The sequence below is a fragment of the Maniola hyperantus genome, chromosome 15 (assembly GCF_902806685.2).
Source record: "Maniola hyperantus chromosome 15, iAphHyp1.2, whole genome shotgun sequence".
Taxonomy (NCBI): Eukaryota; Metazoa; Arthropoda; class Insecta; order Lepidoptera; family Nymphalidae; genus Maniola; species Maniola hyperantus.
In genome coordinates, this window is record NC_048550.1 from 2,249,746 (window position 1) to 2,276,883 (window position 27,138).

Here is a 27,138-nt window from a genome sequence, read left to right on the forward strand (position 1 = left end):
ATTCCATAGACAAAATACACGTCATGTCAAATGACAATGACAACTTTGACTTTGCAGTTTGCACCCCGGCTGAGTCACCGACACCGATATTCTCGAAGCTATAAGTTGTTGTTTTTCATCAGAAAAGATTCAGAAAGTCAAAGCAATAAGCATTCTTCTTGGTGGATTAGTTAACGCACAAGTAGGACTAAATCAACAAAAATGAGTCTCCAGTGGACCATTATTGCGACATTTTTGTATGCGGAAATTGCGTTCGTGCTATTGTTAGCTTTGCCGATCGCAAGCCCTACGAGATGGAATAAGTTCTTCAAATCCAAGTTTCTCGCTTATGTAAGTGCTCAAGCGTCGATTTACTTCGTGGTGCTGATCGCCGTGCTGGTATTATGTCTTCTCGACGCTATTCGGGAGATGCAGAAGTATTCAAACATAGAATCGTCGGACCACCAGCATTTGGACGCCGAGATGCAAGGTAGCATGCGTTTATTCCGCGCTCAAAGGAATTTTTACATCTCTGGCATTGCATTGTTCCTTCTCGTTGTCATTCGTCGTCTGATTCAGATGATTTGCGAGCTAGCCAACCTCTACGCTCAATCAGAAGCTAATTTCCGCCAAGCGCAAAGTGCAACGGTTGCCGCGAGATCTTTACTCGAAAAACAAGGTGCAGGCGACGAGTTTGCAAAGAAGGACCGCAAAGAATTAGAAAGCAAAATAGAACTTCTAGAAAAAGAGTTGGCTAGGGAAAAGAAGGATAAAGAGGCTGTAAAATCTCAAGCAGAGAGTTTGAACAAAGAATATGATAGACTTGCAGAAGAGCACAGCAAGTTACAGAAGAAGATTACAGTTGCAGCTGGAGATAAGAAGGATGAATAAATGTAGAGATTAAGTACAATTTTTTTTTGCTTTTTTATATTAAAAAAAACTATAACCAGAGGTGTGCACCGGTTATAGCATTGATACTTATTTTAAATAAATTAAAGAAGCTAATTAATCATAATTAAAATTTCTTTTTCTGCCTGAATTATAGGGTCAAAAAATGGCCTGTATTTATTATATCTATTTTTGTAACCTTGTTCATCAATTTGTAAACATGTCAAATCACATTGTTGATTAAATTTAATTCATACACTGATGTAATGCTGTGATTCATTGTTGAATTTCACAATAATGTCTTGCTATTGCATTGTTAAATTTCACCATAACTTCTTGTTGATCTAATTAACGTATCATTATTTAACACATTAGTAACCAGATTATCTGGAATTTTTGTTGTTGTCGGTCATTCGGATACACAGACATACCTATGTAAATTATTTAAATTTTATGTAAATTAGTTTTTTATTTTTCTGTTTACTTTGTAGGCACTTCCGAGCTATTTTTAATGCTAATATAAAAATAATTTATTTATTTATTTATTTTGAATTGCTTTTGTAATTTTAATTTCTTCTAAATGAATATATTAATATGCTAAAAATACAGCTTTCTTTTCAGAATGATGTTTTCCTTGTTTGTTAGAAAAAAAAAATACAAAAATTTAAACAGTTGCCTTTATTATTCTAAACTACTACTACTATAGTTATTATAAGGGAAGTGTACGTAATTATGGATAGGTTTTTCATGGAATGAAATGGTATAAAATAAAAATATGTACTAAAACTTATCAATTGATTTTTATTTCACTAATAATAATTACATGACACAAATAAGTAAAAAAAAATTATTAAAATTCTGATAGGTAGTTAGGTATTAAAAAAAACCTAACATCTAAACATTTTTAATAGAATAAATGGATATTTCTTAGAAACCAAATAACTAGATTTCAATTACTAACCCCTTGGAAAAGATTCTGGTTTGTTATAAGTCCGCGTGGTTGCCATTTTAGTGACGTCAGCACTAGACTGAAGTTTCGAGCCGATGGTATATTTTTATTTCGGCTGACGTCAAAATGACGTCATTTAGATGTTATTGAGACATGGTTCCAGCGCAATAGTAATTTGCGGGACTTATAATAACTTTATTTTTAACGTGTTTTTTTGTAAAATATTAAAATTAGGCTTTATCAAGCCTTGAAATAGATTACATAATAAACATCTTCAAATAGATTTACATAAGTAGGTACCTAGGTCCTTAATAACAATTATTCACTGAAGTTTTGCATACATAATTAGGTAAAGTTTCAGGATAACATAACACAAGTTAATATGTACTTTGTGCTATCTTAGCTAACTAAATCCTAAAGGGGTACAAAATAAACATTCATGTAGATTCAAATTTCCAAACTTAATGATATCATCTAAAAAAATAGGCAGGATCAAAGTCAATTCATTGTTGGTTTATTGGCATTGCTAAGTATAGGCCTAATGCCTATAACCTATAGTACGCGACAGGTCGAGAGGCAATCGGGGAGGGAACACCCGCGCCGGGTTAGCGTGCAGGGCAATATCTAACCCCAATCTGTCCAGTAGTTTGGGCTGTGCGTTGATACTGATAGATCAGTCCGTCAGTCAAGATTTTACTGGATTGGAACGTCGTCGCGTAGGTACGCATCTGATGTTCGTAGATAGAGAGTGCGACAGATTTTTTTTCTGATACACTACGGGCTACCTGATACTCTACCCAACAATGAACTAACCTTGATCCTGCCCATTTACTGAGTGGCCAGGATCCAGGGCACAAAATGGCGATAGTTGAACCACATGAGTAGATATCCGTTTATCTATTCGTTTGGGTAGAACCATTAGTGTAATCATACTCAGTGTAATATTTAACTTTTTGACAAATTAAGAGAAACATCTGGATTTTATTTTCCTTGTTAATTCCATGATTTTTTTTATAGAGATAGCGAGCAAACGAGCAGGCGGGTCACCTGATGTTAAGTGATTACCGTCGCCCATGAACATTTGCAGCACCAGAGGCCGATGCGTTGCTGGCCTTTTAGGAATTTGTTGGTCCGCCCCTTGAATAACCCCATGATGTAATCTAGTGGGAACACCACCGATGGGAGTTGGTTCCACAGTTTGCATGTGCGTGGAAAGAAGGATCTGGCACAGCGGACGGTCGAAGTGCACCAGACACCCAGGTGGTGAGGGTGAAATTCCTTACGGTGGCGCGCGGTGCGGTTGTATAAAAATGAGGGTGGAATGAGGTCAAAAAGCTCTTCAGAGCACTCCCCATATGCATTATGTTGGAATTTTTCAAGAAAAATGGTACCTTCCTACTGTTAGCACTTGGAATAGAACAGTGTGGAATTTTTTGCGGATGAAGTCGCGAGCATAAGCTAGTAAGTAATAAGGTACTAAAGTCTGTGCCAGAATGTTTATTTTTTTTTACTTCACATCGACATCAGAGATTAGAGACGACTGGACACAGGTCCAATAAATTAGTTACCCATATCGAAACACGTCGTAATGCCTAACTAAACCCTTCAGCATTTAAAATACTGGCTGATTGTAGACATGTTAAGGCGGTTTTACATATACTGCAAGCTTGACAAGCCTGCATGACTGATCTGAAACATGATCAGAAGTCTATAAAAGAGGCTCAATGTTCCAGTTCCAGAACCATTCCATAATTTTATGTCATTAAATTAAACCACGAAATAAGCTTAAAGTTATTAGTTGTCAAATTACTCTATTAGTACAGTACAGTCCTTGGAGCAATCAAAAATGTTGTGAACAGGCCCTCCACATCGGTCTCCACCGGCGGTTTACATACAGTGTACCTAAGCGCTTGTTTACAACAAAAATTCTTTGTACCTAAGTACTTAGGTAAACACTGTTGTAAACCGGCGCGGCGCGGCGGGGTGATTACGTATCTCGCGAGGCGTAAATCTCGCGATCATTGCTGTCAAACGTCCGGCTAGAGAGAGACAGCAATAGCCACAAAGCAAAATGAGAAGAAGAAGAGAGACAGCAAACGTACTATCGCATTGCTACTGCTGTTCGTTGCTGTCGCTACTACAACGTTTTACGTAATCACCCCGCCGGGGTGGAGAGTGGAGACCGATGTGGATGGTTTCTTTACAAACAGTATGGCTGGGGTTTTAGTAGTATGTAGTTGATGGCCTTGATCTTGATCACAAGATTATGAAGCTTGGACAGGACACGTGTCCGACGTGTGTCCGACGGATCCAGCGTCGTGCGTCACACAGTTCCTTGTTCAATCTGTCGTTCAGTTACCGTCGCGCGTCGCTGCGGTCACCGTTGTGTGTCTAAGCCTTAATAGAAATGGGTGCGATAAGTATCAGAGAGGTGATAGCCTAGTTGTTAAGATGTCCTATTCGGAGAGAATGGTTTGATCCATCCACGCACTTCTAACTTTTCTACTGAGCACGGGGCTCCTCGCAGTATGAGAAGGGTTCTAGCCATAGTCCACCAGGCTCGCCAAGTGTGTATTGGCAGACTTCACACACCATTTAGAACAATATGACGAACTCTTTAGCAAGTAGGTTTCTTCACGATGTTTCAAGTGCTATTTAATTGCTTAAAAACGCACGTAACTCGGAAAAGTTAGAGATGCGGTATCGAACTCCCGACCCCCGTGTGAGCGCCGATGACGCGACGTCTTAAACACTAGGCTATCATCGCTTTTTGAGTGTAGGTCCATATTTTTATAAAAAATAATGTTTGTGTGTTCATTCGATCGTTACCTATGAGTCAGCACCGGTTGTTATCGACACTTGGGTGTTTTTTTAAAACTAGTTTTACGGCTCTTGGTCGTGAATGTTGCTGACAATCTACTATTGACCTACCTACTTAATAATACAATACAATACAATAATACAATACAATACATTACGTAATATACCTAATGTACAGTCAAAGGCCAAAACTCGTTTAGCATCTTAATGATCAAATTCACTTGCACTGCACGGCACGGTTGTGCGCACATCTTTTGTGTGGCGTGTTTATAGAAAAAGGTCATAAGTGCGACTGGTTTTCGTTGCAATAGTTTGGCGAAATTGCTACTCGAATTCTGAGGCCGACCGTACCTAGTAAGCCCCGTATACCTAGTAAGACGCGAGTCACATTGCAAGATGACACGCAAAATTGTGAGGCGTTCCACATTTTAACCTCCAGGATGAGCCCATAGGGTCTGGAAAAGCCCTGCACAGCCACCACCACCAAGAAGAAGAAGACCTAGTTACCTATAGGTACACTGTTGAATAATTTTGGTACCAACAAAACTACAATTCATCTCTTATATTCACACGATAGTTTTCATTCTCGATGAAGCCGAGGCTGTCCCAGAAAGCCCTGTTCCCGAAGTCTGCGCTAGTTTTCATCTCCATGCTCTTGGGTCCGGTTATCTCAAGGTAGTCCAGCTCAGCTTGCCCCGGCTTGACTGGTGACCACTCGGGGCCGTTTATGATTCTTGGAACGCTGCAAAAAGGTGGGTAGTTAAACTGAAATTCAGTCTTTGGATAAAGCTAGAGACAAAATCAATCGTCTTGTTTCTAAAAAGCGGTTAACTGTAAATAGTACCTACCTAGTTTTTGAGAAACGCCAAAATTTATCGCCGCAAATTTAGAAAAACTTGTGTTTCCAAAAAAAAATGCTATGTACTCACAAATAATACAATAGACGTAAGTATTGGTCAAATTAGGTACAAATATTAAGTACCCTCATCTGTTATTTAATGATGATAGAGAAATCAGTACTCTTATTATAAATGCGAAAGTGTATTTGTTTGTTGGTTTGTCCTTCAATCACGCCGCAACAGTGCAACAGATTGACGTGATTTTTTGCATGGGTACCTATAGATAAAGACCTGGAGAGTGACAATGGCTACTTTTTACCCCGGAAAATTAAAGAGTTCGCACGGAATTTTTAGTTTAAAAACCTAATTCCACTCGGACGAAGTCGCAGGCATCAGCTAGTGGTAGATAATGTGTATTGATAGATACACCGCAAATTCAACAATATGAGGTAATAAGGTACCCAGTTAATTATACATGGACAACGTAAAATATTATTTAGGTACGCCGTACGTTAGATTACGTAGGTAGAAATGGAAAGGTAAGTAAATTATTTATTTTACTATACTATACAAATATATACTACAACTATACAAATTTCGAACCCCTATTTTAGCCCGTTAGGGGTCGAATTTTCAAAAATCCTTTCTTAGCGGATGCCTACGTCATAATAGCTATCTGCATGCCAAATTTCAGCTCAATCCGTCCAATTATAGTTTGAGCTGTGCGTAGATAGATCAGTCATTCAGTCAGTCAGTCAGTCAGTCAGTCAGTCACCTTTCATTTTATATCCTACATATTTAGATTTAGATTACCTACGTTTCATGTTTGTCAATTTGTGCAACAAACATCGTGCAAATTAAACACTGCGGCGAGTAGGATAGCTCTGTAAATGTTGAGTGAGGTCGAGCATAATATTATTTCAGTGTTATTATTCATCACTCGTAATGTAAAATGACCGCAGTTTTGCCCGCAGGTCGGAAAATTAAACAATAGAACGCTCTAACCCTATGACAATGACAATAATATGTCGTATTATTATATCCCTACCTAGGTAGGTACTATGAATTTTTAAAAAGGAGTTTTTTTGTATGGTTAGCAAATGGAACAAAATACATAGTTCTTCGTAATTTATAATGAGCGGATTTTGGATAGATATTCATTCGAATTACATACATAAATAATTGATGAAAAAAATATATTTATGAATTTACTAGCTGGTGCCCGCGACTTCGTCCGCGTGGATTTACATTTTGCAAAATCCCGCGGGAGCTCTTTGATTTTCCGGGATAAAAAGTAGCCTATGTGTTAATCCAAGGTATAATCTATCTCCATTTCAAATTTCATCCAAATCCGTTCAGCCGTTTTTGCTTGATTGAGTCACAAACATCCAAACATCCAAACATCCACACTTTCACATCTATAAGATAAAAATTAATCACTAATTGTGTTGCTCATCGCAAATCTCGAGAACAGCTGAACCGATTTCGCTAATTCTTTTTTTATAATATTCCTTGAAGTACCTACGAGGATGGTTCTTACGGAGAGAAAAATTTAAAAAACTTGAATCGACTGTTAGGCGGAACGAAGTTTGCCAGGGCAGCTAGTTTTTTTTTTTTTTTTTTTTTTTAAAGAATATTAGCCATATTAAATGACTAATATTCCCCTTTCCTCTTCAATTAAGCGTCAGGCTTGTGCTAGGAGTAGGTACGACAATAGTGCAACGGGCGGGATTTGAACCGTCGACCTTTCGGTTTTCAGTCCACTCCTATACCGGTTGAGCTATTGAGGCTCTAAAGTTTATAATATTAGTAGGATTAATTAATTGCATGTTATTGTTACCCTGTATTGGAATAGCTGGAGATCATATCGATAAGAGCCTCTCTCACTTGCAGGTCTGCTGGACGGGTCTGGTGACTCTGGTCTGATGGGGTGAACAGGGCCGTAAGCAGAATAACATCATCCCCATGGCTCACCCCTGTAAAAAATCTAATAGGATTAGCATGCCAAAAAAACTGAAGTAGGTCTAGTACGCGACAGGTCGAGATGGCAATCGGGGTGGGAATGCCCGGCACACCTGCACAGCCATGCTAACCCAGTACGAGCGAGCGGGGTTAACGTGCGGGTGTGCGGCGCGTTCTCCGCCTACATACCCCGATTGCCATCTCGACCTGTCGCGCACTATAGGTAGCTTGTGTCTTCATCACTAACATTTAGTTCCGAGTACGCTCACATGACACTCATCATCATTATCATCATCAACAACCGATAGACGTCCACAGCTGGGCATAGGTCTCTTGTAGGGACTTCCACACGCCACGGTCTTGCGCCCCCTGATTCCAGCGGCTCCCTGCGACTCGCCTGATGTCGTCCGTCTACCTAGTGTGGGGTCTTCCAACGCTGCGCTTTCCGGTGCGAGGTTGCCATTCCAGCACCTTGCGACCCCAACGTCTATCGGTTTTTCGAACGATGTGCCCTGCCCATTGCCACTTCAGTTTCGCCACCCGCTGACATGACACTGTTGCTATACCAGCGTGAAAATAAAGTTGCATCAAAAATAGGCCGGCAATCGCAAGTCCAGCGAACTTGTGTGGGTCCTTTGTTGTTTCAGTTTGTCCCCAAATTTTCAGCCGTAATCGCTAATCGTTACTTAAGATTGAGTTAAAACGAGACAGATTTACGTGAGAGAAATAGCTGTCTCGTTTTAACTAAACTTAAGTAACGATTAAGGGACTCTGAGTGCAGCAGATAGTCTGTTTATAGAATGTTTTATAAGATGTACGTAACATGCGTAGGGTCGCGTGGCCTCCGGCTTAGCCGGAAATGTTTGTTGTTTGGCTTTGTTTGAAAATAAACATGTATAACGCTTAAAATTTAACTCCTCATGCGCCATTTTAACTTTTTGTGTCAAATTTCATGTCAAAAGTACGATTTTAGTGCTTATATTTTTAAAGGTGAACCGTGAACCGTACTTTTTACGTGACAGTTGATTCATATGACACATAGATTAAAAATAGAGCGTGATGAGTCATTTTGTAAAGGCTATATATTTTTATGAATTGATATTGTTTCGAATACGATAAATTTATGATCAAAAATGATGTTAAAATAAATAAATTATTGTAATAGGAGATATCATTGGAATTAACGTATTAGACAATAAAGGCTTTTTATTTTATTTTATTTTATTTATATACCCCAGCAGTCCTGTAGACGTTCGCCAAGCATTGGTCAAACGCATAGTCACTTTTTCCTTTTATAATATACTAGATGATGCCCGCGACTTCGTCCGCGTGGATTTAGGTTTTTAAAAATCCCGTGGGAACTCTTTGATTTTCCGGGATAAAAAGCCTATGTCTTTCCCCGGGATGCAAGCTATCGCTGTACCAAATTTCGTCAAAATCGGTTGAACGGATGGGCCGTGAAAGGCTAGCAGACAGACAGACAGACAGACAGACAGACAGACGGACAGACAGACAGACAGACACACTTTCGCATTTATAATATTAGTGTCGATTTAGACTAGCTGTCCGCGACTTCGTCCGCATGGAATTAGGTTTTTTAAAAATCCCGTAAGAACTCTTTGATTTTCCGGAATAAAAGGTAGCCTATGTCACTCTCCAGGTCTTTATCTATACCCATGCAAAAAATCAGGTCAATCCCTTGTACCGTTGCGACGTGATTGAAGGACAAACCAACAAACAGACACACTTTCGCATTTATACTAAGGGTATCCTACTTATATAATAAGGGTACTGATGTATTCTTAGTTCTTACCATAGTCTTTACGGCTTTGGCTCATGACGTCGGACAAGCTGTGTTCCGCGCGGTAGGAGTAGCGGTAGAGGTAGGTCGGTTTGCCGGATCTTTGAGCATGTATCTGAGCTAGTTTGCCGACACCTACCGCGAAATGGCGGTCTCCGAGGGCCTGGGAAACAGAAAATTGTCAGTTGATATCCGAACAGAGAACTTTTCAAGTCCCTTGTGATTTAGTATGGTACAAAATGGTACCGATTCCGTTGTTTTTCTCTAAACTAAATTTAACGTATCTGCATCTTTTCTTTTCAACAATGCTAAAATGGGACAGAACATGAACTTTACATTTAAAGACTCTAAATTTTAGTGCACGCTAATTTAAACAGTAGGCTCGCGACTGTGCGCTAAAATCACGGGTTTTACCATCTAAAAATAAAATTTAAAACTGTCAAACTGTGTCTGACCTTCATATTACATTAGTAAGAAGAGTATGCGAATACTCTAAAATTAGGTTGTGCTCAGAATCAGTACCACTGGGAAAACATTATGATTTCATAAATCTCCATACTCTAAGTCTCGTTTGTCATCGTTTTTACATGTATACTTACACTCAGGGGTAAATAATATTGACTATCTGATGCTCGCAGGCAGCCCACACTAGGGACGGCAGGGCAGGAGATTTTGCCACCGGCCGCGGCCAGCGCACGCTGATGACGTCAGCGGCTATTAGATACCCAGCAGCTACTAAGACCACGAGATATCCCGCGACATGCCAAGGGTCGGCCGGCGACTTTGTTATGGTATGCCGTGGGCATGCCCCGGCATCCGAGCTACCACCAACGCATCGCAGTTGGAAAGTTGCCGTCGCATGCCTTGGCATCCATAAGCATGGCGTCGCAACGTGCCGTTCACATCACATCCCGTCGCATGCCATCGCATCCCGCCGCGGCATCCTCTAGCACGCTTCAATGCCGCGAAGGGAAATCCCCTTTGATGCCTTGGGGTCGATCTCTAAACATTGGAATCCGTATCTTGTTACCAATACTTACGTCTGAATTTACGTTGGTAAAGATAAAATGCTCTGCCATGCCATCGTCCTAAATGTGCGCTGGCTTTTAGTCTTACTAAAATCTCTCGAGAACTCTTTGATTTTCCGGAATAAAAGTTACTTACTATGTCCGTCTCCAGAAAGCATGAGTTATCTCTGGCACAAAATATTTTCTCAAGATCGATTCAGCTATTGAGTCGTGAAAAAGTAACAGACAGAAAGACAAACAGATAAATACCTATACACTTTTGCAATGTAATACGGATGGATTTTGATTAGAAGAAGCAATAACCAGTAAAAAACTGCGAAATTTAATGATGAAGACTTCATTAGATTAGTCTTCCTCCTTATTCTAAACTAAAACTAAAGAAGAACCTTTCAGCTCTAAAAACCTGGATCTTTGAGCGTATCTATGGATAAATGATCAGCATCTATAGTGAACCATTTAAATCCTTTGGTTTTCTGCACAAAAAGAAGTAGGTAGGTATATTAATGTCAACTTCAGTAGCAAGGTTTTTCTTTCGAAAGCGGTTTCAAATGTAAGTTACATTCAATGTGTATTTCTTACTTGAACGAGTCCCGAAAACGTGTCCTGCCCCACAGGTTTACCCCCCAAGTATTTTTCCTTTATCTTTTGGGCAACAGTAGCGCGCAAGTTAAGTGGCAAAGTGTCGTTGTACTCGAAAATATTGCTAGCCAGGTGTTCCCATCTTGACTCTAGTTCTGGTAGAATGGTTGGGTCCGTTTGGTATGCTGTAAAAAATAATGCAACATAGTTAATTAGGTGTTTGTCCACGACACCACTAGACAACACCACTTGGTTGTCATTTAAAATTATATTTTGGTAACAACACCACAGAAGGTTTCTCCCAATGTTGTTGTATATTTTAACCGAGAGAAATATATTTCGGAGAGTGTGCTCAGGAGCTGTTCGATCTTGTTCCTCCCTCACCTTTCTACCACCGTACCGCAAGACACCGGGCGAGTTTCCACCCCTATGTCGTCAACATTCCATCTACGCGTACGAAACGCTTTGCGTCATCATTCCTTATACGCATGGCTAGGGTCTGGAATACTCTTCCTAGATCAGTGTTTCCTGTCAATTATAATCCGGGTATCTTTAAAACAAGAGAGAATAGGCACCTTCTAGGCATACGTGGACATCTTAGGCCACATCATCACTTCCCATCAGGTGTGATCGTGGAAGAGCGGGCGCCTATAACGAATAAAAAAAAAAAAGAAAATGCATAAAGACGTCACAATCAAACCTATTTCTTAATTTAACTGAGAGAAATTACCTAATGTTCTGTTTGATATTTTCCTCCCAAAAGCGTTTCCTTTCGAAAAGCAGTAAGTACTTATCATTTTCCGATTTTTTCGCAGTTTTCGATTCGAAAATATAAATATGATGCTCGTAGGTAAAGGAAAATCTGTAAAGAAACGCTTTTGGAAGGAGAAAATCAGAAGGAAATTCTTCTCCATTTTGTTGTAGTGTATCAATAAAACCGGCAGTAGGAAAAATGCGTCAAAGACGTCTATATATTGGTACACATGTTAGCTAAGCCTCTAAGCTGTTTGTATATTGCTTAGCAGAGATCGCTACCAAAGAGATAATCGTCCTTTGAGCCGTTATTTTTCTGCCCTTAGCTGGTTGTGATGTATAAATAAAAATAAACATCCTCTATCCCTATATTTTTGGGTAGGAAAGGGGAAAAAGTTCGTCAACGAAAATGTTCCAGTAATTTAGCTAGCTGATGCCCGCGACTTCGTCCGCGTGGACTACACAAATTTTAAACCCCCTATTTCACCCACTTAGGGGTTGAATTTTCAAAAAGCCTTTCTTAGCGGATGCTTACGTCAGAATAGCTTTCTGCATGCCAAATATCAGCCTGATCCCTCCATAGTTTGAGCTGTGCGTTGATAGATCAGTCAGTCAGTCAGTCAGTCAGTCAGTCAGTCACCTTTTCCTTTTATATATTTAGATATATATTTAGATTGACTTACACGCTGCAGGATATAGTCCTTCTCCCGAAGTCACAGTAGTTATAAGTGGGATAGAATGCATGACGCCAGCTTGGCTTGAGATGTAAGGATACTGAGAGAGGAAGGGCTCTCTTGTTCCCGGAGCCTCCACTGTAGGCGTGAACGGAGTGAACCAATGGAGTTTCCAATCCTAAAATGCAAGATTTTTTTAAGGCCGCTTGAAATTTGGTTACTTTATCATATTCAGTCCGAACCGAACTCAAGCTGAAGCATAATCATAATCATCTATTTATTTTGCTCAGATATGGTAGGTACCTACATGTATATTATTTACATGGGGTCTTAAAAATTTGGTAATCCTAGCACCTTGGGACCCCAAAGTCTATCGGTTTTACGAACTATATATTATGTGCTCTGCCCATTGCCACTTCAGCTTCGCAACCGTCTGCAAAGGATTCATTTGCAGACGGTTATTAGCGTAAAATAAGTTTAATTCCGTTCACTTACAAACATCTCAATTTGTGCGTTGACTATGACTTCTCCGGGCCGAAATTTGAGGCACTCAGCCATTTCGCGAGTAGTGGTGGTAGGACAGCCAACAATGGCGGCCAGTGCTTTGGCCTTCTGCGCAGGTTTAATAGCGTGCGTCCACGATGAAAACGCTGAACCACTGAATGCTATTCCTCGGTGGAATGTACCTGGAAAGAAGACGCTATATGGAAATCCTTTCTATGGAAGTCTGCGTTATAGAGAAAGCCTACATGTAAAATCGGAAGTTTGTAGATACTATACTCGTGGATATAGAAAGAATTAATAATTCTTATTACATCGAATTACTTAGTTCTTAAAATTTCTTTGACTATAATCTATTCATGGAAAGAAGTTATTAGAGGGCTCTCTCTGTTACGTAATCCTATACAAATGGCAGAGACAATTTCTCAGTGGGTGTTAACCATTTTGATACACCAACCAATCGCAACGAAACTATGTTTTCAAATTGAATTCCGAACGTTTTTTGAAAACATTTTCGAATTGAATTTTGCATGTTTTTTGAAAACGTGTTTGTGATTGGTTGGGGACATAACTTGGGCGTTCACTATTTTGATTCACCAACCTATTGAGTCACCAAGCAATCACAAACGAAACTATGTTTTCGAATCGAATTTCAAATGTCTTTTGAAAACATTTTCGAATTAATTTCGAATGTAAGTATCAGTGATGTGATCATAACTCTATGGTAAGTATACTTATTTATGAGATTTTCGTCTCTGTCATCTGTAATTGTATGGGATTACGAAACAGAGAGATCCCAATACTAACTTCTTTCCGTAGGTAGGGTTACTTATAGTACACGTTAGCCGAATGCATTTGGTCGAGTACGTTGGATCCGGTGGCGTGCACAGGGTTTGAAGCTAGGGTAGGCATTAGTTAGGTAGGAACCTGTTTACTGGCAGGTCATAATGAAAAATATGCATTGAGCTTACAACTGGGGTAATTAATTAAGGATCTGTGAGCAAGAATTAGCACTTTTCACTTATGTAGATGTAAAATAAACCTCTTTACTAAGAGCTAAGTAAACTAAGTGATAAGTAAGTTAGGTACAGGGCCTACACTTGATATATAAATAGGTATCCGCAGATCTATATAGGTACTTAAATACTTATGCTCGCAACTTCATCCACGTGGACTGCACAAATTTCAAACTCCTAAATCACCCCCTTAGGGGTTGAATTTTTATGAATGCTTTCTTAGCGAATGCCTACCTCATAATAGCTATCTGCATTCTGCATGCCTTTCAGCCCGATCCGTCCAGTAGTTTGAGCTGTGCGTTGATAGATCAGTCAGTCAGTCAGTCACCTTTCCCTTTTATATATTATTTTATATATTACTAGCTTATGCTCGCGACTTCGTCCGCGTGGACTACACAAATTTCAAACCCCTAAATCACCCCCTTAGGGGTCGAATTTTCAAAAAATGCTTTCTTGGCGGACGCCTACGTCATAATAGCTGTCTGCATGCCAAATTTCAGCCCGATCCGTCCAGTAGTTTGAGCTGTGCGTTGATAGATCAGTCGATCAATCACCTTTTCCTTTTATATAATAAGATGATTAAAGCTTTTATTAGCATAGGGAAACTGTATGTAATCTCCATATTATATTTGTCTAGAGGTGATGAGACTAGTCCCGCCATGTTAATTACTTAAGAAATAGATACCTAGATAAGAAACATTCAGCGAGCGTCGCTCCCTATTTTCCTGTTTACAGGCTGACACTCTTTCCACAAAGCTACGGTCTGTACCTACGTGAGAGTAAAGTCTTGGGCACACAGAACACGGGACGATAGTGTCTAATCCCGAGATAGAGCATAGGTACTTTAACTTTGCTCAGACTTAAGTTTCAGTTAAAACGAGACACATCTATGCCAGCGACATAGTGCTGTCTCGTTTTAACAGTGTCTTAAGTCTGAGCAAAATCAAAGTGCGCTCTTTAGATCTTCTCTAGACTTAAGTTTCAGTTAAAACGAGATATATTTATGCCAGCGATATAACACTGTCTCGTTTTACCAGTGTCTTAGGTTTGAGCAAAGTCAAAGTGCGCTCTATAGATCTCAGTCTTAGAGATAAAACGAGATAGAGTTATATGACACACTAGCTGACTTCGCCCGCGTAGATCCCGTATAGCCCATGTCACTCAGGAATAATGTAGCTTTCTACTGGTGAAAGAATTTTTAAAATCGGTTCAGTAGTTCCAAAGATTACCCCCTACAAACAAACTTAACGACATTACCTCTTTATATAATAAGTATAGATATAGATATCTACATTGTGACGTTGTAAATTTTGAACTACTAACTAGCGTTTCGCTTTTAATAAAAATCAATTTTGTTCAAAGTATGTTGGTGCCACCTAGCATCAAGGTGCAGAACTACGCGTGGGTCGATGTTCAGAGTTCATTCGAGCCACAATAGATGGCGTTTGCTTCGTTGTCAATTGTCGTAAAAATAAAACAAAATAATTAAATAAAACCATAATATCATTTGTTTATTGTTAAGTCATTAACAAAACGGTTCTTATAATATATCCTTAGGTTCCGCAAATATTCAAAAATGAATTGGCTTCATGATCAAACTAAATGAGAGCGGCCACACTCGGGTTGCGTCTGGCAACACCGATTGGTGAGATTTAGAATTTTTCTGGAGTCAACATGTGAAGACGAATTTTTTCGTTCCAGGAAAATCTCACTCTTTTTCGCCCATGGCTTCGCCTGGGAAAATACAATAGTTATAAATTTAGTCATCCTAACGTATTTCAATGTTTCATCAATTATGGTGAGTGAAAAATCAAGTAATGTGGATTCGACAAAATGGCGGTTTGGTTAGAGAAAATCCTAATTTCATGATTTTCCCTTTCAGTTCCAGTTATTTTACCTTCCCAAATAAATGAGGATAATGGGTTGTGGGTGGACTCCTGAAAACCATTGGTGGCCAGGAGTTCAATAGGTGAGTTGTGTTTGATCGGGAAAATTCCACGTGTCGAAATTTTCACACAGCACAAATTATAATCTTGTTTTTTTCTTTGTTGCAGGGTTTCCGTTTGCGTTTCCGTTTGCGTTTCCGTTTGCGTTTCCGTTTGCGTTTCCGTTTTTAGTTTTCGGTTTTCCGTTTTTTTTGCTTTCGTTTTCCGTATTTATTTCTTTTGCACATTCACGTTGGCAACTTAATTTCTATGGATAAGACTTGGTGAAAATCTTTGTAAGGTGGTAGATTATTCCGTATCCGGGTATATTTCTATTCCGCCCAATTTACCACCCTTACAACATCTACACTAATATTATAAAGAGGAAAACTTTGTTTGTTTGTTTGTTTGTTTGTTTGTTTGTTTGTACTGAATAGGCTCAAAAACTACTGGACCGATTTTAAAAATTCTTTTACCATTCGAAAGCTACATTATCCACGAGTAACATAGGCTATATTTTATTTTGGAAAAAAATAGGGTTCCGTAAGATATTTGGGTTTTTCGGACACAAGGTGTAAAAAATCAACCAGAAAAGTTACTTATTTTGCGTACGCTGCCTAAACTATAAAAGATAGAACCATAAAATGTTCTAATTAATTGTAGATCTTATAAATATCTACAAAAAAGTCCGCGACACACTATACCCATCTATGTCGAGTGAGGCACAGCAACCATTTTTTTATTTAAAAATCTTGAATTCTTTTTGGACTACACTTAAACGCGTTTATTTTACTCATGCTATTAATCCTTATCAAAATAAATGATTTCATCACTAAGAACAGTTTATGGAGATAATATTTGGTCTTTGAATGATTAAAATTGGACGTTTGGTTTTGAAGTTATGGCGAAATTAAAATATTACGATTTCTGCTGCACGGCCCGTTGTCTACACTAATATTATAAAGAGGAAAACTTTGTTTGTTTGTTTGTTTGTTTGTTTGTTTGTTTGTTTGTTTGTTTGTTTGTACTGAATAGGCTCAAAAACTACTGGACCGATTTTAAAAATTCTTTTACCATTCGAAAGCTACATTATCCACGAGTAACATAGGCTATATTTTATTTTGGAAAAAAATAGGGTTCCGTAAGATATTTGGGTTTTTCGGACACAAGGTGTAAAAAATCAACCAGAAAAGTTACTTATTTTGCGTACGCTGCCTAAACTATAAAAGATAGAACCATAAAATGTTCTAATTAATTGTAGATCTTATAAATATCTACAAAAAAGTCCGCGACACACTATACCCATCTATGTCGAGTGAGGCACAGCAACCATTTTTTTATTTAAAAATCTTGAATTCTTTTTGGACTACATTTAAACGCGTTTATTTTACTCATGCTATTAATCCTTATCAAAATAAATGATTTCATCACTAAGAACAGTTTATGGAGATAATATTTGGTCTTTGAATGATTAAAATTGGACGTTTGGTTTTGAAGTTATGGCGAAATTAAAATATTACGATTTCTGCTGCACGGCCCGTTGTCTACACTAATATTATAAAGAGGAAAACTTTGTTTGTTTGTTTGTTTGTTTGTTTGTTTGTTTGTACTGAATAGGCTCAAAAACTACTGGACCGATTTTAATATTATATAAAGAGGTAATGTCGTTAAGTTTGTTTGTAGGGGGTAATCTTTAGAACTACTGAACCGATTTTAAAAATTCTTTCACCAGTAGAAAGCTACATTATTCCTGAGTGACATAGGCTATACGGGATCTTTAAAAACCTAAATCTACGCGGGCGAAGCCGCGGGGATCAGCTAGTTACATATATAAAAATGAATCGCTGAATGTGTTGCTGCAATCGCAAATCTCGAGAATAGCTGAACCGATTTCGCTAATTCTTTTTTTTATAATATTCCTTGAAGTACGAGGATGGCTCTTACGGAGAGAAAAAATTTAAAAATTGCCTGCATAAGAATCGACTGTTAGGCGGTACGAAGTTCGCCGGGGCAGCTAGTAGATAGATATAGATGATCTCGAATGACACAGGTAAGAAAAAATATAATAAGTAGGGGGCAAAACTAGTAGGTATAGGTATAAGTTACTACGCTAATAAGAAAGCTACGGAATACTAATAAGAAAAGGCTAGGACGAATGACATAATCTATGTGACAAATAGGTTTCGACTCGGCAACCAAGGATAAAAACAGCCTTTAAGCTGTTTTAAGGCTGTGTTCAGAAGGTCGTGCGAAGGCGCAATTTCGACAAGACGAGATATGAGTGATAGATATTAAGTACCTGTACCCGTAGTACAAGATTTTACGTCTCACCAAACCAAACCAAATTCGAGAGTCGAGATACTTAGTATCCAAAAAATCTTTTGTTTTTGTAGGTATATTTTGTAGTAAAACAGGGTAATTTATAGATTTATCCAGTCCATCTATGTGTCACAGCCCATCAACCTTTCCCAGAACTAAATTCCTGCAGGGTGATTCGCTAACTCAGTTTCTAACACTGAAAGCCACCGAGTTCACTTTTTAATCCTTAAAATTTAAAATGCTTTTAATTCAGTTAAAGGTTTTACTACAAAAAATATTTTAATAGCACCCAGTGAACCAGCACTGTAGAACCAACCAACCTCGGTGGCTATCATTTAGTGTTAGACACTGAGTTAGAGAATCACCTAGCTAGTACAGTACGCAGCTAAAAGTGATGAACATCGATCTTTAGAAGGAGATAACATTTGTGACTGTCTCGGTCATTGAGACCGACAAAACATCATGTAGGCATGAGTGACAGAGTCAACGCTCTACAAACCTGAAATGTCATTCTAAGGGCCGATGTTCATCACTTTTGGCCGCGTACTGTACGTAGAGGCACGATTTTTGGCACGTGCGAGATCTCACGCCTATCTGAACCTAACCTTAGACAGTAACAAGTCTGGATTTTATTCATGTTATGAAACGAATCACGTGGAGTGCTGTTTTCTATCTCGTTAATTTATTTTTATTGTTTAGAAAGTTCCAAAAGTCGTTTGGTTTATTGATCGATTACTTAACTATCTAGTACCTACCTATCATTCATGTAAGTTGTAACTATTGTGCTGGTATTTTCATATAAATATATGAAAGGAAAAGGTGACTGACTGAGTGACTGATCTATCAACGCACAGCTCAAACTACTGGACGGATCGGACTGAAATTTGGCATGCAGATAGCTAATAATATTACGTAGGCATCCGCTAAGAAGGGATTTTTGAAAATTCAACCCCTAAGGGGGTGAAATAGGGGTTTGAAATTTGTGTAGTCCACGCGGACGAAGTCGCGGGCGTAATCCAGTTATATTATATTAAATAGGAATATTTTATGAAAATGTTATCTTCAATGAAAATGTAGGTAACCTGCGATGAAAATGTAACCATCGATGAAAATGTAACCTTCGATGAAAATGTAACCTCGATGAAAGTGAAACCACTCCATGAAGCCCTCGGCAACCTGGGCGGTCTATTTGGCATCTGGAGCGAGCTTAGATGGCTGAAGTGAAGACTTCGGCGGGGAGGGCCGATGCACGCACAACAGACGAAAACGTTTAAGTGCGGAAACCAGCCCCAGAGCGAAGAAGAAGAAAAAGTGAAACCTTTGTTGAAAATGTAACCTTAGACGAAAATGTAACCTTCGATAAAAATGTAACCTCGATGAAAGTGAATGAAACCTTTGTTGAAAATGTAATATTTCGATTCGAAATAATGTTTCGATTACCTATTTCGCCTAGTAATTATTGATCATGTTTACTGTACCTTTAGAAAGTGGTGACAGATATTGGTAGTGCACACTAGCTCCACCAGCTGAGCAGCCGGTGAGAGTGACACTGTCAGGGTTTCCACCGAACATCATGATGTTATCGCGAATCCACTTCAAGGCGAAGGCCTGATCTTTCAGACCAACGTTGCCGGGTATCACCTCATCTCCCGTGCTTAGGAATCCTGGCGAAGTAGATGTTATTAGGTATTTTAACTGCGTCATTGGTCTAGTAGCTAGTTTCTTTAGTTAAGGTACGCTTATACGGGCAATAATTGTGCAATTCCAGGCGATTTACTGCAATACCCAGCAATACCTAGGTACCTGAAAATTTCACCAATGTTATGCAAAATAATTGCTCCAGATGGATCCATACGTGTTGCCGAGCAACAATTAAGTATTGCTTAGAAATTTCCCATTAAGCGCACCATTACGGGTCTTGAGTCGAGTCCCGGATAGTATTGGGTTGTAGACTGTAGTATGATAATAATAATAATGTTTTAGGTATCTTTAAAACAAGAGCACAGAGATGAATAGGCATCTTCCAGGTAAATGCGTCTCATCTTAGGCCTCATCATCCCATCAGGTGTGATTGATTGTGGTCAAGCGTTTGCCTATGTGAATAAAAAAAAAGTCCTCCCGACCCAATTTCGGCCACGGCGTCTAAACTCCATAGAGGTTATCCAACTGCGTGGGAGATATTATAGTATTAGTTAGTCCCTTGATAAAATCTTACCTAAGGGTCCCAAGCGATAATTGAACGTCACAAAGACCATATCTCTATCCATCAAATGCACAGCACTGTAACCTCCTCCACCTCCATACATGAAGGCGCCACCATGGATGAAGACAACTACAGGCATCAAGGCACCAGCATTTGGGTTCGGAGTGTGGACGTTTATGAAGAGACAGTCTTCGCTGCCTAGAAAGAGAAACATAAATGTAAGACTGGGGGCACACGATGCGTTGCGGCGCCGCACCGCAAAGATCACACCGTATCAGCGGGCACACGAGCGGTGCGGCGCGGCGCCGCAACGTTTTTATGTCGCAGTGCTGCCGTAGCAGCGTTGGACAGTACCTATGTCAATGATATTAGAAGAATCTCATTGACCTATGTTAATAAAAAAAACTGAGATGTTTACTTGTAAAAAGTTTACATGAATAAAAAACATTCTATTCTATTCTATTCTATTCTAGAAGATAAAATCACTTTGATCAAAATATATGACTAAGAGAGTCGATTATACGCGTAATAAGACGATCATATTAACGAAATTGTGATAAAAATAATGCGTAACGTAAAAATCGTTTCTAAGAACGCGTGTCGTTTTTTAGTATCTACTTAAACCTTACGTAGCGACAATAAAATTAATACAGGCTTTTTATGGTTACCTTTGAAAAAATTGTATCACTTTCGTAACCGACGCCTTATCTAAGTAAGTACCTACTTACCAAAAAAATAATAGGTAAGTCCAAAACTCCAAAGGCAATTGAAGGTTGATTGATATTGAGTAATATAGCTACCTATCTACAACTTGAGGATGCCCGCGACTTCGTCTGCGTGGATTTAAGTTTTTAAAAATCTTGTGGGAACTCTTTGATTTTCCGGGATAAAAAGTAGCCTATGTCCTTCCCCTTCCTGTCTGTCTATCTGTTAGCCTTTCACGGCTCATCCATCCAACCGATTTAACGAAATTTGGTACAGAGATAGCTTTATTTTTAGCTAGCAGACAGGCAGATTTTAGCATTTTATAATATTAGTATATTAGTATATTACCTGCAATTTTCTTGTCGAAGGGGTCATATTGCAGGCAAACAGATAGACTTCGCGTGGCATCCCACACTCCTGCCCATGTCTTCACAGGTTGCGGCTCCTAAAACAATATCATTAAGTTTTTACAATGTTCTTCTGAACCGTGAACGAAGTTTGATTACTGCTGCCCATTTCAAGATCCAAGATTCCAAGATTTCAAGAAATGAGGAGATCCGTAGGAGAACTAGAACGGGTTGCGACTTGCGAATGGCAATAGGCAGGGCACATAGTTCGTACAACCGATAGACGTTGGGGTCCCAAGGCGCTGGAATGGCGACCTCGCACCGGAAGACGCAGCGTTGGAAGACCCCCCACTAGGTGGACGGACGACATCAGACGAGTCGCAGGGAGCCGCTGGATCCAGGCGGCGCAAGACCGTGGCGTGTGGAGGTCCCTACAAGAGACCTATGTCCAGCAGTGGACGTCTATTGGTTGATGATGATGATGATGATTTCAAGTTCTTCAACTGGGAATAGCCATCAGCACACTACGTAATACGTATCCCCCTGTATATAAAATATATAGGTACCTATAGTCCGCACAAAGTAACTCCTCACGCGCCATTTTAATTATATGGGTCAACTATCATGTCAAAAGTACGCGCTCACCTTCAGAAAAAGGACTAAAATCGCACTTTTGACATGAAATATGACACAAAGTTAAAATGGCGCATGAGGAGTTAAATTTTACTCGTTAAATATAACTAGATGATGCCCGCGACTTCATCCGCGTTGATTTAGGTTTTTTAAAACTCCCGTGGAAACTCAGAGTTAGCTTACATCCTTCCCCGGGATGTAAGCTAACTCTGTACCAAATTTAATCAAAATCGGTTGAACTGTTGGGCAGTGATAAGCTAGCAAACAGAAAGACACACTTTCGCATTTATAATATTAGTACCACACGTCGACTACACAAATTTCAAATCCCTATTTCACCCCCTTAGGGGTTGAGTTTTCAAAAATCCTTTCTTAGCGTATAAGCCTACGTCATAATAGCTATCTGCATGCCAAATTTCAGCCCGATCCGTCCAGTAGTTTGAGCTGTGCGTTGATCGATCAGTCAGTCACCTTTTCCGTTTATATATTTAGATATCTAGCTGTCAATGTTACTAAAGTTCATTCACTCTGCAAACAAAGAAATATTGCGTAGAGTGCGTAGATTAATAAATAATTGTTCATTAGGCTGTAGTGTGGTACTGTGTATTTCGGTATCTGTTATCTTTAACAGTTATGAAATATGAGTTATGACTGATAAGTTGTATCTCAGTTACGAGTCAGTCCCTACATGGTCCCTGCACTCCATACCTAATAGGCTTACTTAGGCTGATAAATAAGATTTAACCGTGTTACCATTTACCTACCTAAAACCTACTAATAATACGGTTGGTACCTACCTACATAAAATAATTTGACTCTATCTCATGAATTCTGTGGGGGTACTTAATATAATATTAAAATTGCGTATCTACCCAATTTGTGAGTTTTCGAGCTTTTATCGAGCTTCTGTTTGCGAGAAGTTAGACTTTTAAAAATCCCGTAAGTAGGATCTCTTTGCTTTGAAGTCTATCCTGGAATAAAAGTAGCCTAGATAATCCCTTTCATAAGCCTGCAAAGTACGAAAGCCCCGTCAAAATGGAATTAACCTTTCCGAAGATTAATTAGCGCGGACAAATATACTGAAAAACAATTGAAAATGAATATTTGGGCACAGAATATATTATATAAACCTTACTATATGAGTTTTGATAACGTGTTTTTATTTATTTATTCAGATACAAGTTAGCCCTTGACTGCAATCTAACCTGGTGATAAGTGATGATGCAGTCTCAGATGGATGCGGGCTAACCTGGAAGGAGTATGGTAGTTTTTATTAAACCCATAGGTACCCTTTTGGTTTCTACACGGCACGTACCGGAACACTAAATCGCTTGGCGGCACGGCTTTGCCGGTAGGGTGGTTACTTGCCACGGCCGAAGCCTCCCACCAGACCAGACCAGAAATTTAGAAATTATATAATTCCAAACCCCTGCCGGGATTCGCGCCCGGGACCTCCCACTAACAAGACCACAGCGCTTACCACTGCGACAGGGAGGTCGCCGAAATGTGTGGACTGTGGCGAGTGGATCGAACCTTTAAAATGATTGAATAAGCTTTGACGTTCACCACAGATGTTCCTTGAATAATTTTAAACATATCTAGTCCGAAAAACATAAATATAAATATACCTCTGGCAGGGGTTGGGGGAGGACTAAAATGTCCGCCACCTAACTCTTTTTAAGAAATCTATAATTGAGTGTCATTTTCCTATAATTCAAGAACGTAGAATTCAATGCTGGTTTTAACTTTTCCTATCATTTTCATAGGAATTTTCCGAAGAAATCATGAAAATGTGAAAATTTCGATTAGAGTTTTTTTGTTAGGAAGCTTAAAACTTTTGATAAAGAAAACCACTACCCCTATTATAAATGCGAAAGTGTGTTTGTTTGTTGGTTTGTCCTTCAATCACGTCGCAACGGAGCAACGGATTGACGTGATTTTTTGCATGGGTATAATTTAGGTAAGACCTGGAGAGTGACATAGGCTTATCCTGTAAAATCAAAGAGTTCCCACGGGATTTTTATAACCTAAATCCACGCGTACGAAGTCGCGGGCATTAGCTAGTAGATAATAACTATAAAACAAAAAATACTCAGACTGGCTAAGTGCGGACTTCTATGACAATAGCCCTAGGATTTGAACATAAGACCTTTTGGATTTCACTAGGTACTTTTAACCGTTGAGCTATTGAGGCTTATAGAGTTGAAACTACATATATATACAATATTAGAGCACATTACATTAATATTATACAATATATTTAGAGCCTCAATAGCTCAACGGGTAAAGGAGTGGACTGAAAACCGAAAGATTCAAACTCCGCCCGTTGCACTAATAATTGTCGTACCTACTCCTAGCACAAGCCTGACGCTTAGTTGGAGAGGAAAGGGGAATATTAGTCATTTAACATGGCTAATGGCTATAATATTCTTTTTAAAATAAATAAATATTATTCCTATAGAGGTACACTCAAAATGATCCAATTTACTGCATAAAAAAGCAACATAGCACTAATTAAACGTAACTAATTAGCCGTAAAGTGTCAGTTCCAACCAAACTGCACTTTATAGCCTAATTAACATTTCAACAATATAAGGCCATAATATACTATAGGTACTTTTAGCCTAGGCTACTGTTTCCCAAACATTGAATTGGATTTTAAATAAACACCTAGGTTTACAGTAGACCCTTGTTAAACTACGCAAACATGTTAGGAAGAATCTGTAGCAAAAATTTCTACTTTATGTATTCTGAAAACAATTCGAATTACAAAAAAACATTCATGCCTACAACTGTTTCTTACATTAAAAACACGTATACCTACCTCGATACAAAACACACCTACTTAAAGTAAAGTTATGTACATATTAAATGGTTAGTTAGTCCTTAGTGAGACAAAACAAGGACCTCGTCGTCCTTGCTATTATGATGTCTTTGAAGATGGAATTCACGTTAATTAGCTACGTTACCTATCTAGGCACGTATGTCTTTGTTACGACATTACCTACTGTGGGCAACATGTATCTATTATATCGTCACTATTATAATAATCTAGGTATACCTATCTAATACTAGATGATGCATGCGGTTTCATCCATATGGATTTAGGTAATAAAATTGGATAAAACTTTCTTTAGTTTGGTTATCCATGAAAAGTTGAAAAGGCAAAGTATATTCTGCCTGTATTTTTACATTTATTTTATAACTAGCTGAAGCCCGCGACTTCGTACGCGTGGATTTTGGTTTTAAAAAATCTCGTGGGAACTCTTTGATTTTCCGGGATAAAAAGTAGCCTATGTCACTTTCCAGGTCTTTAACTATACCCATGCAAAAAATCACGTCGATCCGTTGCTCCGTTGCGACGTGATTGAAGGACAAACCAACAAACCAATAAACCAACAAACAACACTTTCGCACTTATAATAGGGGTAGTGATAATATTTGTGCAGATTTAGTAAAAGAGCCATAATCTACGTAATCCATACTAATATTATAAATGCGAAAGTGTGTCTGTCAATCTGTTTGTAACTTTTTTACGGCTCAACCGCGCGCTGACCCAATTGTGGCGTTTGGCATAGACATAGCTATCCTAGGGACGGATATAGAGTACCTACTTTTTATTCTGGAAAACCAATAAGTCACGGGATTTAAAAAAAATACAATCCACGCGGTCGATGTTGCGTTAATTAGGGTTCCGTACCTCAAAAGAACAAACGGAACTCTTATAGGATCACTTTGTTGTCTGTCTATCTGTCAAGAAACCTACAGGGTACTTCCCGTTGACTTAGAATCATTAAATTTGGCATTTAGGTAGGTCTTATAGCAGACATTAGGAAAAAATTTGAAAACCGTGAATTTGTGGTCACATCACAAAAAAACAATTAAAAAGTGTTTTGAACAAATAATTATAGTATTTTCAACTTATAAAGTTAGATTACAATACCAAGTGGGGTATCATATGAAAGGGCTTTACCTGTATATTCTAAAACAATTTTTATTTATTTTTATGCATAATAGTTTTTGATTTATCGTGCAAAATGACGATAAAATACGACTGTAGTACGGAAAACCATAGGTGCGCGAGCCTGACTCGCACTTGGGCGGTTGTTTACTTCACTTACCCTAAACCTATATTTTCCAACCGGAGGTCTGGCGTAGGGTATGCCAAAGAAGCTCGCATAATTCCTGCCGTTTGTGGATACTTTCCATGTGCCCTGCAAAATACCACTGGACACACGCACTAAGGGATTCGGCCCTTGACTTCTCGCAATGACAATGAGAGATAAAAACAAAAATAGCCTAAAATACGCCATCTTTATTATATTGTCTGCGCGTGCGCCGGTCATCGGCATCTGACTGTCACTGAGTTGATTGTGAACATGTTCTGATGCGAGGTTATATTTAACAAGTTGTGTTAGTAGGTAGTAAATAGTTTAAAGGGTTCCGTAATAAAATAAAGAGCCCTTAGACTTAGAGTGAAGCCACATCATGCGTTGCGTTGGATGGCAGTGCAATGCCTGTGCGATGCCGCTGCGCATATTCACTACCCATACTATAAATGCGAAAGTGTGTTTGTTTGTTGGTTTGTTGGATTGTCCCTCAACTACTCGAATGGATCGAATTGATTTTTTTACATGGGTAGGTATATTCAAAGACCTGCTAGGCGATTCGCAAGTGTGTTTGTTTGTTCTTCAATCACGTCGCAACGGTGCAACGGATTGACGTGATTTTTTGCATGGGTAGTAGCACGTTGTAACGTTGTACAAGAACGTTGCATGTTATTTAATAAAAAATTCGGCGCCTAACCGAATATTAGCGGAAATATCGCGCGCATACGACTGCAATCGTGTTTCAACCAATGAGTTCCGCGTGCAGCAGCGAGAAGCGAGAGGGCAAAACTGCCGCGCGGCGCCCGCGCATATTTACTAAGATCAGTCTGGAATCTTTTCGAAAAGTAACAGGAAGCGAATTGTTCCTCGGAAGTGTTCCTTCTAATAGTTTCCGTGTTCCTGGAACTATTAATAACAGTTTAGTGACCTACGTGGATTCGTAACCCGTGTATAAACGGGTTCTGGATTCCGCTTGGACCTTCTGGTTTCGCCTTTCACCTTCTTCGTGCACCTTGGTTCTCGCTGCCGCTGCCTACGCCAGGCGCATCACGTGGCACCCTCTTCCGGCGCTACGAAACTCCCCGCACCTGGCCAGCGGTCTGCCGCC

The 27,138-nt window shown here is 39.1% G+C and overlaps 2 protein-coding genes across 3 annotated transcripts; one reads left to right on the plus strand and one right to left on the minus strand.

The window, feature by feature from the left end:
* The first annotated feature begins 51 nt into the window (after nt 1–51).
* LOC117989256 (B-cell receptor-associated protein 31) lies at nt 52–1,313 on the plus strand. Its single transcript, XM_034976604.2, has one exon. It carries the CDS (start codon nt 202–204, stop codon nt 868–870), a length of 669 nt encoding a protein of 222 aa, XP_034832495.1. The 5' UTR covers nt 52–201; the 3' UTR covers nt 871–1,313.
* A 335-nt stretch (nt 1,314–1,648) lies between these two features.
* On the minus strand, nt 1,649–26,284 carry LOC117989248 (venom carboxylesterase-6-like). 2 transcript variants are annotated; one of them, XM_034976592.2, is made up of 11 exons: nt 26,043–26,284; nt 21,290–21,386; nt 20,249–20,434; nt 19,512–19,697; nt 12,768–12,958; nt 12,282–12,450; nt 10,846–11,030; nt 9,251–9,401; nt 7,316–7,451; nt 5,207–5,378; nt 1,649–4,213 (listed from the first exon to the last, which is right to left on the minus strand). In XM_034976592.2, exons 1-11 carry the CDS (start codon nt 26,271–26,273, stop codon nt 4,208–4,210), a joined length of 1,710 nt encoding a protein of 569 aa, XP_034832483.1. In that variant the 5' UTR covers nt 26,274–26,284; the 3' UTR covers nt 1,649–4,207. The 2 variants fall into 2 exon arrangements, with proteins under 2 accessions (XP_034832483.1, XP_034832482.1); XM_034976591.2 differs by having other exon boundaries at nt 5,144–5,378.
* Nucleotides 26,285–27,138: the final 854 nt, after the last annotated feature.